Source organism: Papilio xuthus, unplaced genomic scaffold, assembly GCF_000836235.2.
Source record: "Papilio xuthus unplaced genomic scaffold, Pxut_1.1 DF827714.1, whole genome shotgun sequence".
Lineage (NCBI taxonomy): Eukaryota > Metazoa > Arthropoda > Insecta > Lepidoptera > Papilionidae > Papilio > Papilio xuthus.
Window position 1 is genome coordinate 3,468,755 of NW_013530935.1, and position 14,374 is coordinate 3,483,128.

The window sequence follows — 14,374 nt, forward strand, 5'->3', positions numbered from 1 at the left end:
TTATCTACCTGTATTTATGAAGGTGGTTTAAAGTTTAAATTATCGCCCAGCGTTGAATCGCACAAAACTCCCATTTAGCATACCAAAAAGCTCTGTAACTGTCCGACACAGTTGGTAAAAATTAGTAACAATGTGAATATAACAATTTAACGGTAAAATAACAGCTGTCCGACTCTAACGAGATACATTTTGATTTTCTTCAGTGATTTCATTAATTAAATTTACGATTAGGTATAGGACAGGTTAATATTGTTTAAATTTAACTGAATTAATAAACACGACATTTTCTTTCCTATTCAAATATTCTTACATGATACCTAAGTTACTAGGCTTTTTTTTAGTTTATTTTAAAGGCAGATTTATTAGTTACCGAGAAATTAATTGCTTACTTTTGCCGCTCGCTCCAAAGTCCTTATTGGATATTTCACTTTCAAATCTCAGTAGCGAGTCGCTTAGGCACATTCTATGTTATATTTCTAGGCACCATATTGAACGAATTCATGTAATAAATTTAATAGAATCGCTGAATAAGCGATGGAGAATTTCTTGTATATTCAAAAATATAAATGAAATTCAATATACTACTTGAAACAATAGACTTGAATGCATCGGTCATCTAACACCGCGGGCAGCGGACAGTAACGCCCCAAATCGCATTCCAGTCCACTATGACAAAGGCGTCGCGTACCGGGCGTACGGTATGCGAGCGTCTCGCTTACGTATTCAGTCTGCAATCCAATACACTACAAAAAATCTACCATATAACCCGCGCGAACCCATGACCTCTAATCCAAAGCCATAGGGTCCAAAATTAAATGACAAATAATATTAAGTATATGTTGAACATGTAGTACCATTGTATGTTCATTAACATTCTCCTCTACTATGTTATAAGTATTATGATTTACCATTTGAAATTCAACTTCATTTGTTTGAATCTAAAGTTTCATTTATTTACAAGTAAAGTTATGACAAAGATTTTAATGGCGCCAAACAACACAAGATACATAATGTAATGATATACAATTGAACCTGGATAAGCAAGAAACCTCTATATCCTGGAGACTTTGTCTGGTCACTATGGATATCTTCGGTACAGAGAGAAATCTCTATTAGTAAGAAAAATATTGTGGTCCTTTGGACTCTCGCTTATATAGGTTCAATTGTATTAGACGCATATCTTTAAGCAATGTCATGTTTAATAAAGAAAATTAAATAAAAAGTCTGTTTTCTACTTTTCAATAATATAAAGAAAAAATAAAATATCTAGTCATTTAAGAAATTAAAAATTTATTTTGTTCGCACTAACTTCCATTTAAAAGTGCTCAGTCGCCATTGTTGGTTACCCAACTCAGTATGAAAATGCTATCTCGGAAATCTAAATTACTTGCCTGCGTTGTAACATTTAGGTCTTACTTTGAGTATGAACCATACAACATAATCATTTTACTAAGGAATTATGCAAAAGTAAAAATAAAGTAGATTTAATTCTTTCTTAATAAGGGCAAAGGCACAGCTTGATAAATTAAAAAAAATGTTATGAGTAAAAACATTTAATACCATAAAAAGTATTTGTTACAACTAGTTTACAATCTCAGGTGGGATATCCGGACAAACTGGATAGGTTTGATCCTGAAAATGTTAATAATTCATCAGGATTCGATTTTAATTTTTCTACTAACATTTGCCTGTTGAATCTTATCTCTCTTATATAGTCAAATCTTAATCCTCTGATTTTATTTATAACTCTCCTACGAAGTTTGTTTTCTGTAGCTGGGTTTTTGAGAATATTCTCCAAATCAATTAGATCATCAGGTAATTCAATAGCATCCTTTTGTAAAGTTTCATGCTCATATTCAACATGTACATCTGGCAAGCCGTTCCTATGATTTCTTTCATGGTTTTTCACACAAATATGCCTATCAAATTCCACATCTTTTAATATTTGTTTTCCTTCATCATCAAATATGATCCTTTTGTTTTGTTCACAGGTACACTTTTCTTCGCCGTCAATAATCTCTAAATCGGAAGACGTGGTTTGGGGTTCACTAAACAAATTTAATAAATGACCATACTTATTTTCGATATTTCTTATAACCTTTTTGCACTTATTATAGAGTGTTCTTAACTCTTCTAAATCATCTTTGTTTATTTCACAACATTTTGAACTCTGTTCAGCAATCTCTGAATTAGAGTGTTTACGTTTTCGATTTTTAACTTTTAAAACTTTTTGTTCAGTAACGTCATCTTTATTTTCATCTTGTATTTCGGATTTGACTTTCGTATTTTTAAGCTCTCTGACATGATTCTTTATTACGACGTATTCTTCTGAAGCCAGATTTAATTTTTCCGGTATTACACCTTCTAACCAATCCTGCACAATCATAACAAAAACTGTTCAACTTCCAAACAACGCACGTGATTTTGATAAACTACGAGTGTAAATGTTTTAATTTGATCTTAATACTGAATTCGTACTATTTTTGTCTTAATAAATTGATAAACATTAATGATCAACTTAATCGAAAACTAGACACTATAACCTATTCACATGGCAGATTTTTGACAGTTCTCGATGTCGACAACATGGCGGACAATTACGTCACGATCGTTCGGAAACGCTTGTGGTTGTGCGAAGTGTTGTTTTATTTAATTTGAATTTAAAACATCCACGAATGTACAATAAAAAATCACATTATTTTAAGATCGTTTAGTGATTGGTTTTTAAAAACAAAAAACTTGTGCGCTAAGAATAACTTTTCTATTGTAGTTTTACAAGAATAGTAGAATACAGTAAGGTACTTTTTCTCAACAACACAAATTTATATGAAGGAAACTAGCTTATTAAAACAATGCTTTTTTATCAAACGTCTTTATTTTTCCTTTTTTTCTTTTTCTTAGGTTTATTTAGACTTACATCTATTTCTTCTATTTCACTTATATCTTGTTTTCGCTTCTTGCAATCTTTCTGTGTGTCTATGTCAGATTCCTGAAGTGAATTTTCTGAATTCACTTTCTGTTTTTTCTTTAATTTTTCAATCTGCGGTACATCTTTAGTCTTCTCACAAAACTCATTCATCTCATCAATGTCTTTGCACTTCTTTTTTTTCTTTTTCTTGATTTTTGGTTTATCTTCTAAATTGTCAACATGAGCACCATTTTCTCGATCATTTGTTAACTCTGTCTGATCACTAAAATCATTATTTTCAACAATATCTTTCTGATCAGCAGTTCCTAAAAAGCCTTGGAAACCACAGTTTGGTTCATCCTCCCAATCCAATTCTGGCTGAACCTGTTTTGTATGTGATGTTTTATTTTTGGACTTGATCACTGCCATTTTATTTTTAAAGTAATCTTCCATACTTCCCTTTTCTGTAAATACTTGCTCAGTTGGTATTGACTTCTCAGCAAGAGGACTCTCAGTTACATCCTCTTGTTTAAAGCTTTTCTTACCGAAGATATTAGCTAAATCTTTTTCACTATACCGAGACAAATCTTTTCCCCGAGTAAATTTATGGTAATGAATCCTTGCTTTACTTTTTTTCGATTTATCTTCAAGAGAAACTCCACTGTGTAATTTTGGGCTGTCGTCATTAGCTAAAACCAAAATATTATTAATAATATTCTTAAAATATTCCTACTAATGGCTATAATATATTCAATGTTTATTTTTATTACATATTTAAGTTGCTTTACACATTTATTAAGAGCGTAACAATTACATCTGAGTATAATATAATTTACAACAAATCTAGTTTCAAATACAATTGAATTTATAAAAATGAGCACATCTATCAATGTTTTATTATTTAATAAACACTATTAATATTAAAAACAAAAGGTTATTTACCGTTGGATAAATTTGCAAGTAATGAATTGAAATCATCCTCATGTTTGGTCCATTGGTCATTTTTGTCTTCAAAACCCAGTCCTTTTTCATCATTTTTATATCGAGCCACAACATGCTCAACAATTCCATTTTCATTTGCACCTAACCCTTTTCCTGATGTCCAACCCATTTTCTCCAACATACGCTGTCCGAATTTATTAGTATCATTGCTCCATTCACTATTTTTAGCTCGAAGATTTATAACTTTTTGCTTGCGGCGGGGACCCGCAAGCATCGACATTATTAAGTTTTAAAATCTATCACTTGCACGTGTTGATAATGAGACCACTTCATTTCTAAACGTCAAAATGGACGACGTTTCGTTAAGACGACAATATTACAAACTTGAATCGAAAGAGACGGCGATATAGACGCGCGCGCGTTAAGTTGGCGGCATTGAGGACGTTCCGTTTAACATGTTTTACGTAGAGCACAAAATGTAAAGGGGATTCTCCACTGCCATAATCAATAATTGCTTCGTTGAGAGAATAAGTTCCCTTTTAAAAAAACTTACACGAGTGCTAGAGCAGTTAAAATTCACCGTAAAGTACAGAATCGTCTTGTAAATCCACGAGCAACAAATTACCACTGTTTCGTAAATCCCGAAGCAGTTGGTTGCCTTTCTTTGCTAGTTTCTTTTTTCTGAGGTTATAAACCTAACTAATTTAGAATTTAGTGTGAAGAAGTTTTTTTTTAAGTAAATGAATTTTTAGGAGGTATTCTGGTCACTCCTATTAACATGAAAATTCTATTCTAAAACAAAAATTCACATTCATGTCCAGTCATGTTCAATATTATCTCCGATTACGTACTTTAATGACAGACCGAAATGTAATTTAATCTGCACAAAATTAGTCTGAATTGCGACGCGGTGGGCGTTACAATACATACAAATGCCAGATGTTACTTATCTTTATTGCGCACGATAGCATTAATAATTTATTCATGCTTGCATTTTAATTATGAAAATTTGTGAGGTGGTTACTACTACACAAGGTCACGTAAAACAAAAACAACAAACAAGTAATAGCTTGTGATGTAAATAAGTTCATTCTTTTTGCTACAATACCAAACACGTATGCATGTACTGATTAATTTAACCATACATACTGGTTATAGGAATGTACTGATTTTACCATACAGTCTGATTCAAATATTTTATTTGGTAAACTGCTATAATATTTGAAATAAACTTCTGAAATATTTCACAGCTATAGCCCGTAATCTCTTTGTTTGAGAACAAAATCCAAACGTCCGGTTATCACGACATTGGTGGAACGTGATGTTATTTTTTATAGTCATTCACCGTGATGAGAAAATCGTTAGTGGTCAGTTTAACTGTGGGTAAAACAAATTGTTAATATAGCGGGCAATATCTTATACAATGAATTTATAGGAACTTTACTGTTACACCAAATGACGGGGATAGTCCTTTGGTTTGTAGAAATTAGGAATTTTATTGTACACTTGCCTGATCATCGGTTCATATAAAAATGAAGAAATTTTCATTTGTTTTGTTTCAATATTAATTAAGTACAGCGTTTAAAACGTTGAAACTTTTCTCGAGACAGATAATAGAAGAAAGACTTAAAGAATTGTTTTTTGTACGAATATCGTTTAGTTTAGCTGAGATTCGTCTTGTTATAAATATGCAATTGTCTAACCATCAACCAGGTGTTCGTTGAGACCGGTTTTTAAGAAAGTAAAAGTCTTATTTTAATAATTTTGTCGAACTCCACCATGACGAAATTGGTAATATTGAACAACTTTCTTACACGTTTTAACATAATCGTCGACAAAATAAACTTCGTGTCTATTCATTTAAAGCGAAAAGTTTAAGAATATACAGTTTTCTTTAGTGAAGTACTGTGTGATAAATATCTACTTAATTAGTTAAGAAATATTGTGAAGTCACGCGTAATATTTTAGTTTCGTTTGTTGATTACAGAGGAAGTGGGTGTTACAATTTGTAACACTTGAGGTCAGTGTAGATAATTTGTAAGGCCAAGACAGGAACTACATTATTCTGCTGATAAGTTATCAGTCAATCCCCCGCAATATCTAAACGCGCATTGCTTTGTCAAAAATATGATACTTTTGAATGATGGACTTCTCCGTTCAATGCCAGCGACGAAAAGAAATCACAATAATTGTCAAATTCGAATAATTTATACAAAACTGAACTACGAAATTATTTAGTAAATTGGTGAACTTTTCAGTGATTTTTGAGTATATTGCGTGCAAACATATCGAGGTTGTTTCGTTGTTTGCTCTAGTCCACGACCCCGTCCGCGCAGAATAAAAAAAAGTAAGTAGCCCATGTGTTCTTCAAGACTATTATCTACATATGTCCCGAATTTCAACAAGATCCTTTGAGCCGTTCTGGAGATACCTGGTAGCAAACATCCATCTATCCAGCCATCTAAATTTTCGCATTTAATATAAAAAATGCTGATAAGATTTTAAATAACAAAAATTGGACTATCTAGATGTTTTAAGCAAGTCATCTTTGAAATCCCGTATGAAACGGACATTGCGTATGATGTTAATTAAAGTGTTATACGTTGACAAGTACCAAAGAAGGCGATACAGTTTTCATTGACTGTCCAATGAGGCAGTCAGACAACAACCGGTCGTTAGGAAAGCTCGCAGGAAAACGGGGCTACTGAACTTTGTATTTAATAAATCACATGTTACGGGACCGATGGTACCTCTTATACCTAATGCTGTAATAGACATAATTTTCATAACAGTCAACTAGTTAGAATGCATCCCATGAGGCTGTAAGATCGAATCCATCGACTTATAATCGTCTAAAGCACGATTTGTATATTATAAACCATTTTTTAAATTGTCTTGACTTGTGAGAACTGACTTGACTTGCGAGAACTAAGATGATATGACTCATGACTTTCGGAGAAGTTTTTCATTTTTATTTAAAAACCCTTTGCCTGGGTCAGTATTGGAACGCGTTTTTGATATTCGTCCTTTATTCAAAGCTATAAAATAAAACATCCAAGAGATAATTAGAAGGACTTAACGGTGTATCTCGGAGGCTGAACGCCTGTGCCCGAGGCCAACAAAAATAAAACAAAATTATTGGCGGCCCGACCGCTTTGCCGACGACAGCTGCGAATTGGCGCGAAACAGGTTTCGGCAGGAATGGTGACGTCATCTGACATGTGCCTTCTCCAATTTTGGACGTTGTCGTGTAAAAAAATATGAACTCTTTAAAAGATCCATATTTAATCCTACAGCTCCTTATTAAATAATATAGTTTCAGTTAAATTGGTTGTGCAATATTGTTTTCGTGCCTATGTTACGTCAGAGACAAAGAGAAATAAAAAGAAAATTGTGGTATAAATCGTATAGGATTTGAATGGAAATCGAAATGGAAAACAGCAAGCATATTTATTAAATAGAGTAACTTAGAGAATAGAGTGAATTTCTATTCTTTCCCAATTAGTCTTAAAAGACACTTTCACATGCCTTGACTTATTCCCTACCATACCTATATATCTTGTTAAAATCTTCTAATGAAAGAAAAAGCTATCATTGTTGCTAATAAACAAATTTAAATAAAACACTTTTATAATAATTGGAGCAATTAAGATAATAACAACCGGCCTGCGTACATTCGTAATGCCATTGTATTAATGTGGGAAAGAAATTATCAGTGCAAAGTTCTCATTTCAATGTTAATATATATATTATATGTATATTATACGTTTTAGTTACTTAGTTTTTTAAAAATATGTTTTTATAAATAACGCGATCATATCTAAGGGTTTTGTTTTTTTTTTTATATTTTGTAAGTGAGCAATAAAAGGTCAATGTAGCAGATATAGTTTTTAAAATATATAATAATGTCTTTATCCACAGATTATTTTAAGTTCTTAAGGTAGTTAGACTAAAGCGATTCTAAAAAATGTCAGGATTTCTTATTTTTAATCAATTCCAAAACCATTGGACACTTTAGGTTTTTTCTGAGGACGCCAGGTTGTGCTAAAAAATCTTAAAAATATTTATTTATTTATTAACTCTTACTGCTATAAGTGACTGAAACTAATTCTAACATATCGCTTTTTTATCTAGGATTTTATTGAGATTGACGATATTTTTCTTTTGTCATAAAATCGAATTAACCTAGTTGGTAAAAAAATTATAGAATAATTCATTAATTTATCTTTCGACCGCATCATTATTTATCAACAGAGAGCGTGGTCAAGCGCTAGCTCAATATAAAAAAAAAAGTTTAGTTACACGATTGAACTAAAGCATTAGCTATATTAATATAAAATAATGCGAGAGCTTATTAAATTATAACCTTCAATTTATAGTTTCAAATACTTTGTGGCCATCGCGCCAAATACCTTTCGTATGTGTCACGATATTGAATGAATTTAAAATGCACATGTTGCGCATGCCGACATTGTTTTTGTAAGCTCAGCAACTATACGTTTAAGGCAGAATCAACCATTAGAAACGTTAAGCTGCTAGCAAAAAAGGACTAGAAAGTTATCTACATTTTTTTCAGGTTCAAGGAACATGTCTGTTATACAGACATCATACTAAAATTATATTGTAAATGCGAATATTTAGATGGATAGATGTTTGTTTTGAAGGTAACTATAGATGTAATGTAGAACATAGTCTGGAAGAACACAGGCTACTTACTAGGTTTTTTTATTTTCGCGCGGGCGGAGTGGCAGGAAAAAGGGTAGATTATTGTTGGAATATTTTGTACGTAATAAAATCAGTGGTTGATCACTGGTTACTGTAGACATCAAACTCGGAAACAATAAGTGTAAACAATAAATTTGTCTTGCATACTGAGAAATATTTGTCAATATTTCTTATCTAAACAACGAATTCTTTAACAATATTTTCCTTTTTTAAAGGTTTTGATTCGCTCTTGCTACTAATTGTAGATAAGTTACGAATAAAGGATGCGATGATAACATATGAAAGTAATCTTTTACTATATACGCTCTTTAACCTGTCATTTAAACATAACCAATAAATATTATATTGTATTGTATAAAACTGAATATTAGCACTTTAATGCTTTAAAATGTATAGCAAAAATTTAATACTTTTTATGTAAAGATACAGAATTTGGAATAACAACGAGTGATTTGCTCCAACGTATTATTATCAACTAAAACTGACTTCATACCTGTTTGACAAGTCCTAGATATCTTCGAATACGTTAACTATTTACTATTTTATACTAAGTTTATGAACGAGAAACAGAAACATTATTTATTTTACTTTGTCTAATCCCTGTTCTTAATACTAACATTAAGACAATTAATTATTATCTTTAATGATTTTTACTTCTACCAATATGAGAGTTAGCTTTAAATAATAAGTCGTTGCACTTTAATAAGTTGTTTAAAAGGATCCAATGTGGTCTAGCGGCTTAACTCACCTGAGAATCACTCCGGACATGGTTCAAATTGTTGACCACGACTCCGTTTTCGGATGTCATAGGCTCCATCGTTGTAATTTCATCATCCAAATACACTTCAAAGAACACAACACATTATATCTAAGTCTTGCTACCCGTCTCAATCAAAAATTTAGACAAAAATCACAAAACAATATACAAAACACTTCTTTCTCTAGGCACTTTACAATTTAGTTGGTTTAAACGTAAACCAGTTATCAATACACCTTTATTAAATCGAACTTTCAGTTATTATTGTGTAATTTGTTTTAGTTTCGAGCAGTTAAATATGTACAAACAAAGTCTAGGCCCGTACCTAAGGACGCCAGGCGGCGAAAAGTTAACCGTGCGTGATTTCTTGCCGCTTTGAAAACCGAATGGTCATATAAGCTATCAATCTTTGCATACCAGAGTGGTGAGGTGAAACGGAGATTGTCGCTTTCGTAATTTCGCAGCGAGTGTGAAAGGGACGGCTTGAGGGCAGGTACAACCGTCGTGAAGTAAGCGGACAGTATCTACAGGTTTTGCTCTCCCACTACAAGCGGTGGCGCGGACTCGGAACTACAACGAAGCTCGAAAGTCAACTATATTTAAGGCTGCGTAGACGCATCATAATATCGCCTTACTTACTTTATCTTGCGTTGTATATTTTCTACAATTTGTATAAATAATCAATTTCTAATATTGATAAAATGTGAAAATTATATAATAGATCAATATTATGATTATTATCCTAAAAGTATCTGATCTGTAGCTTTTACTTTTTTAACTTTGTATAAAAACTCTTTTCAGTAGGCTAAAAAAAGTATTGAAATTAACGTCATTGATCAGATATTGTGAATTATAAATTAATTAAGAACATCCCAATACACCCCTGGTGAAGGCCGGGAGCTAACCTCTACAAGGGCCACTCTTGCGCATGGACCCGCGCACACAAACAAACTTAAGCTACACGCACACACGAACACAATGGGATGCACACAGCAAGGATTATTCTTACCTGTTCTTTATACTCCTATATAATTGGCCATTTTTTATGAAAGCTACATTTATAAATACTTATAAAGAGCTAAGAGGACAGGCACAGTTGCTTAGCCTTTCCTAACAGAAAAGGTTTTACAGTCAATTTCGTTATGAAATTGTTTTGTTTTTATTTCTTCCTGGTTTAAATAAATAGGTTCAATAAAAAGAAGATGGTCTAAAGTATATTGGTCAATAAATTTGAAAAAAATAATTGTTAAAATAAAATACATAAATATAACAAAGAAGTTTAAGTTCGCATTATCTGTCATGAAAATTAAAAAAAAACTGACATGTGAGCAAGATAAAATGTCATGGGACGTCAGGAGTTTATAATGATCGTGGCGGTGTCAGCCACCCTGACCTGCGCAGCTACAATCCTCGACAACATCGGCGGACGACGCCGGTGGCCATAATGGTAACGCACAAACCTACATAATTATTAATGAAAAAAAAGTAAAGATTGCAGATGAGTAAGTGAAAAGGCAAAAACCCACAGTAAGAGCATACAAAAGTTACATTTTGATAAACACGCTTATTCGAGCTCTAAACGTACTTAAGTTTTATTATACAATTATTCAGACTCTACCCTAAGTCTTAAGTATATTTCTCAAGTACTATTTAATATTTTTATTTCAGATACCAAAATAAACAATGTACAACCAAGAAGCAGTACATCAATTCCGAAAAGATGACACGATAGTTCCATACAACATAAACTAATAAAAGAAAACACGAAATGGCTAAAATACCCCATCAACTTTAAATAAACATTAAAATCATAACTTCTTAAATACTACTTTATTAAAAGCACATTTACATCAAAATGATTTTCAGCAGAGCATTTTGTGGCGGTATAAAACCGACCAGATTATGGTATTTAACTGGAATGAAGCATTTCAAAAAAGTGATTGACAGCAGACATGAGGCTGGCAACCGTCCTTTCTACCCGCGAGATCGACCAAAACTTTTACAATTAATTGCCTTCAATGTAACCGTACTGGGTGGTATCCTGTACAGTTATGGATGGTTCACCCCCAAAGTTTGCCCCGGGGGCGACGAAACAGACGCCAGCGGTCCAAAGAAGGTATGCAAAAATATCAAAGGTCAACCTTGTCCCGCTGATGAGAAAGATAGAATGCCAGAAAAATGTCCTGAACCAAACAAGTCAAAAAAGAAATAGGAAATGTTTGAACTTAATAAATCTTAAAGAAGGTTTTACTTTGTTTGATTTGTAATCTTAATAAAATACTTAACAAAATGGAAGCTAAAAGATTTTATAAAAAGCAAAAAGTAAGATTTTCAACGACCAATTAAAAGCCAGACCAAATAATAAGAATAAATTTTTAGTAAAATCTTTAATTTGCTTATTCTATGGCGAAAAGCACTTCGTAGCCTTTTAGATCTATAAATATTAAAAATCTGTATGGCTTCATAACCTTTGTTCCTTTGACCATTTTGAAATTTACCATGATATTATCTCCTTGGTATTTAACGAGAAAAAAGTTAATCAAAATGATACAAACATTAAAAGCTCTTGTGGTGTCAATTGGTGTGGTAGCCGCTTATCATTATTACGTTACTAAATAATAAGGTAAGAAAACGCACGAGAAAGTAATAAAAAAAAAGAAATTTGTGAAAATGATTTTGTAATCAATGTAACTCAATTAAGAAGAAAGCAATAAAAAGTAGGAATACGATAACGTAGAAAGTTATTAGATGTTTATTAATTATTTTCAAATTGCATAACTAAATTTGTTTTTACATCATGTATATCATTTATTTATTTAAAATCAATTAAAGCGAACAAAATTAAGCTATATTCATACTAATTTCTTAAAGAGGAAAGATTTGATATTTTGCATTGAATGGGCTCCGAGAGCCGATTGATAAAATTCTTTCGCTGTTGGGAAGCTATACTAATCCCGGGTGACATACGGCCAGATCCCAATCCGGTAATAATAACGAAGTAACGGGCTCGAGCCGAGGTTCCTGAGGGAGCCCTCGAGCTTAGTTACTCTTGAGGTTTAGGCTAAGTGCCATCTGCGCTCGACCACCTCTAGCCCGGTGAAGCTGTAAATGCCTCCTCAAGGCAAACAGTGGCAATTCAATCACAAAAAAATACGGCCAGACTTTTTAAAAATTCCGTTAGGAAAAAGTTGCGTGCAAAAGCTATAATAATGTAAAAGCATTAGCATTTTATTAGACTAACAAGAGTAGCATGTTTTTAAAGTAACTATAAATAGAAACTTAAGTAAGAAAGAAATTTAAAATCTGTCTATGATTAAAAAAAAACATTAATATCTTTGAATTGTGACAAGAGCTGTCAAAATTTTATTTCAGCTTATTGATCTGTTGTTAAAAATTCGAAATTCTCCATCAAATATGGATAGAATAGAACAGTTGAAATTGATATTACTGGTCATATCAATGGGGTCCATCGTGCATTATACGTATGGTATTTACAAACCTCCAACAACACCATTGATGAAATACGAAGATAGGAAGCCTACCCCTATTATAGATGATAGCGAGACAGCGACGTTACAAGGCTAGGAAAATTAAGAAAATTTAAAACTATTTGAAATAAATATTCGTTACTATTTTGTGTATTTATTTACTGATGTATGACATTTATAATGTCTTTTTTGGTTAATCTTACTAATATTATAAATGTGAATGTTTAGATGTATGGATGTTTGTTTAAAGAACCAGAACGGCTTAACATATCTTGATGAACACATAGGCTACTAATTATGTTTTAATTCCGCGCAGGTAGAGTCGCGAGCGACAACTAGTAATGTTATAAATGGTCAAGACAATCAGATTCATACAATATGTAAAGTAGAATTGCATAAGTAGATTATCAAATTGTATTTACATAGTCAATCAAACAATATTTCGTATGTCGTAAACTATTATTATCGTTTAAGAAAAAATCATACCCTCTTCCGCTTTTTGCGTCCAGGAAAAGTGTTGGGAGGCTGAGGCGGTGGCGGTACGTGATAGAAATATGGCGGATTGAAGAATTCCTCCATCCCAGTCGCAAACGGCGCCCTCAACTGTGCCATGGATCTAACAGTTCCGTATATATTGCGATTACGTCCATGATTCGTTTGATACATATTTATCATTGCACCAATAAAGAATCCATATGCACTTATAAACTTTCACTAAAAAGCGCGGGAAAGACTGACTTTACACACTTATTTTTTTTAATATCTGTTACCATGAGGTTTCTAATAGATAAATATTATTTTTAATATTTGAATCATTAGAACCTCGTAATTTAACGAATCGATTGACGTGTGCGTGCGTTATGCGGTACTGTAACTAAATGAAATTTGTATTGTAATGCAGATGAAATGATGAACACACTCCATCTAATTATCATAGTTTATCTGCTTTTTCCAATAGGATACGTGGAGCGCGACGTATCGACATAGTTTTGTTTGTGTAATGAGAGAAAAACATGCACGCATTCGCGCGCTTCGACACACTTCAATACGTTTAAAAAGTTTGTCATTTGAAAAAAAAACTATTGATTAATTGTTAAACACAAATTATCATTATGCTATTGGATTTTTTGTATTTTATTTTGAAAAAATCGAACGCAAAGACGATAACTTTCACGTGGCGATGTAAATTAAGGTTTTACTATCTATATATACTAATATTATAAAGTGGAAAGTCTTCATTGTTTGCTTGCATTGAACAAGTTCCCAAACTAACTGAATCTATTTGAAAAATTTTATGACTGTTGGGAAGTTATGCCCGGTTCACATAGTCTACATTCATTACTAGATTTTTCTTATTCCGCGCAGGCGAAGTCGCGGGTAACTATCAATCTTCATATAATATAATAATCAATATTCTAAATTGTGATAAAAAAATTTCAACACTTATTGGAACCAATCTCACAGCAAACGCCATCTACAGTGGCATTAAAAAATCTAACGAGTTACTATTGAGTACGCTCCCAAAGTTCGTATTGTTATTAAAAGATGGCGCTG

At 32.5% G+C, this 14,374-nt stretch overlaps 2 protein-coding genes and 2 long non-coding RNA genes across 12 annotated transcripts in view; 2 read left to right on the top strand and 2 right to left on the bottom strand.

The window, feature by feature from the left end:
• Positions 1–14,374, bottom strand: part of pyd (zonula occludens-like protein polychaetoid) — a 59,770-nt gene that overhangs the window by 24,017 nt on the left and 21,379 nt on the right. The window contains exon 1 of one of the 9 annotated variants that reach the window (XM_013310560.1): positions 13,307–13,853. The exons of 7 other annotated variants lie outside the window; for them this stretch is intronic. In XM_013310560.1, coding sequence (XP_013166014.1) covers positions 13,307–13,495 — 189 coding nt within the window. In that variant the 5' untranslated portion in view covers positions 13,496–13,853. Of the gene's footprint in view, positions 1–9,323; positions 9,728–13,306; positions 13,854–14,374 lie in introns of those variants that run through there. One more of the 9 variants, XM_013310564.1, reaches the window with a different exon arrangement.
• On the bottom strand, positions 2,704–4,345 carry LOC106116667 (PIN2/TERF1-interacting telomerase inhibitor 1). The gene is made up of 2 exons (XM_013310568.1): positions 3,851–4,345; positions 2,704–3,597 (listed from the first exon to the last, which is right to left on the bottom strand). Exons 1-2 carry the CDS (start codon positions 4,128–4,130, stop codon positions 2,864–2,866), a joined length of 1,014 nt encoding a protein of 337 aa, XP_013166022.1. The 5' UTR covers positions 4,131–4,345; the 3' UTR covers positions 2,704–2,863.
• LOC106116670 (uncharacterized) lies at positions 10,612–11,084 on the top strand. Its single transcript, XR_001227837.1, has 2 exons — positions 10,612–10,779; positions 11,001–11,084. It is a non-coding gene; the product is annotated as an uncharacterized LOC106116670 (long non-coding RNA).
• LOC106116671 (uncharacterized) lies at positions 11,782–12,964 on the top strand. Its single transcript, XR_001227838.1, has 2 exons — positions 11,782–11,955; positions 12,705–12,964. It is a non-coding gene; the product is annotated as an uncharacterized LOC106116671 (long non-coding RNA).

Coding starts and splice junctions, on each gene's coding strand:
- LOC106116667 (XM_013310568.1), bottom strand. CDS start 4,130: ATGTCGATGCTTGCGGGTCCCCGCCGCAAGCAAAAAGTTATAAATCTT. Junction 3,598..3,850: donor ACTTGCAAATTTATCCAACG/GTAAATAACCTT, acceptor TTTTGGTTTTAG/CTAATGACGACAGCCCAAAA.